General features: G+C 42.4%; 1 protein-coding gene across 1 annotated transcript in view; it reads right to left on the reverse strand.

The window, feature by feature from the left end:
* Positions 1–478: 478 nt before the first annotated feature.
* LOC118414241 (histamine N-methyltransferase-like) overlaps positions 479–1,557 on the reverse strand; it is a 2,251-nt gene continuing 1,172 nt past the window's right edge. The window contains exon 2 of the mRNA XM_035818149.1: positions 479–692. Within this exon, the coding sequence (XP_035674042.1) occupies positions 492–692 (201 nt within the window). The 3' untranslated portion in view covers positions 479–491. The remainder of the gene's footprint in view (positions 693–1,557) is intronic.

Genomic DNA, 1,557 nt, shown 5'->3' on the forward strand with positions numbered 1-1,557 from the left:
CTCGGAACGTCTTTATCGAGTTGCAGAGATTGAGTTGCATTTGAACATACCTTATAGCCTTCACTTCACTTCATTATCGCTTTCATGCCACAAAGTATGACAATCCCCACACTGTGACGACGTGTATCATATAAATGAGTCTGATATGTAGCTGGCATGACTCTTACTGTGAATATTTCCTCCCTTGAAAAGTTACATTACGTTACATGTATGAAATTTCTATCATTGAACAAATTTCAATTTGCATGCGATTATGCTCATCAGACCCAAGCTACTTGCGAGGCAAAAAGCACCAATTTCATAATAAGTAATCCCCAATGAGTTTCACCAACGGAAACACACTTGTAATTTCAAAGAAAGCCGATAAACGGCGCTTTTTGGGTGCTCAGAACAAAACAAATAAAAGAACAAGCAAGAAGACTTTCGGTGTTCTTCTTTCAACCTTTACAACGTGTATAGATTAGTGCTCTACCTGACTCCATGTGAAGTAATTATAACATGTAACCGCCATCTTCGAGTTGTTCCCACATGTTCCGCAAGGTGGCGTCTGGATCCTCCACATAGTACAGGACGTGGGAAGCATGGATCAGATGGAACTTCGTGTCGTCCTTTGTCTGGAAGTACTCTTCCGCTGTCTGCTGGCGCCAGTCAAAATTCACAGCACCGAGACTCGCGTCTTCGCGCGCAAGTGCCTGTGGCCGTACGGGATTTAACTGTCATTCATTGACTTGTCGAAATACAACAAGGCTAGCTATCTACATGTACAGGCCAAAACCCATCAACCGTCAACCTCTTCTTTAGTTAGTCTCTTTCAAAATCGAAACAGAAAAAAACATCGGCTCCCGCAGGTCCAAAAAAGCCGCCAGGGGACCCAAGCCTACATGACTAGGGGTACAAAACTTTTTTTCTTTCTTCTTGGAACGGTACAGAAAAACCGGACCTGTAAAAATTCGGTGGACCTAATAGAAAATGAAAAGAAATAGGCAAAAATTCACATGTTTGGGAATTACAGGTTGAAGAAAATAACAAGAGTACAGTTTATTGTAATCTCTACCAACTTTTCCACTCAATCGTATAGTGGCAGTTACGTATCCTTGTAGGATTTTAAAACGCCAGTGGTACTCGAATACTCCACCAAACAGATTTCTTTGTTGCGGAACAGATACTTGTTATGTCTACTCACATGTTTTCACATACTTAATAAGGTCCAGGTTCAGGTCCGAACCGGGACCTGATCCTTTGGACCTAAATTTTCTGTACCGGTACTCACCCCTATACAATAATACTCTCCCTACCAAGAGCTAACTACCACAGAGAAACCATGACTACGCCATGTCTACCTAAAACGTGATATATCAGAAACGGAAGTCCTACTGCAGTACCAAAGAAGGTCGCCTAGGGGTCCCAAATCTAAACATTTTGAGGTCTAAGATCTATCAAGTACCCTCATACCGAGTATCAAGACAATCCATCCATGCATTCTCCAGTAATCGCGCTCGATACACACACACACACACACACACACACACACACACACACACACACACACACACACAG

The sequence above is a fragment of the Branchiostoma floridae genome, chromosome 1 (genome assembly GCF_000003815.2).
Source record: "Branchiostoma floridae strain S238N-H82 chromosome 1, Bfl_VNyyK, whole genome shotgun sequence".
In the NCBI taxonomy this organism is placed as follows: Eukaryota; Metazoa; Chordata; class Leptocardii; order Amphioxiformes; family Branchiostomatidae; genus Branchiostoma; species Branchiostoma floridae.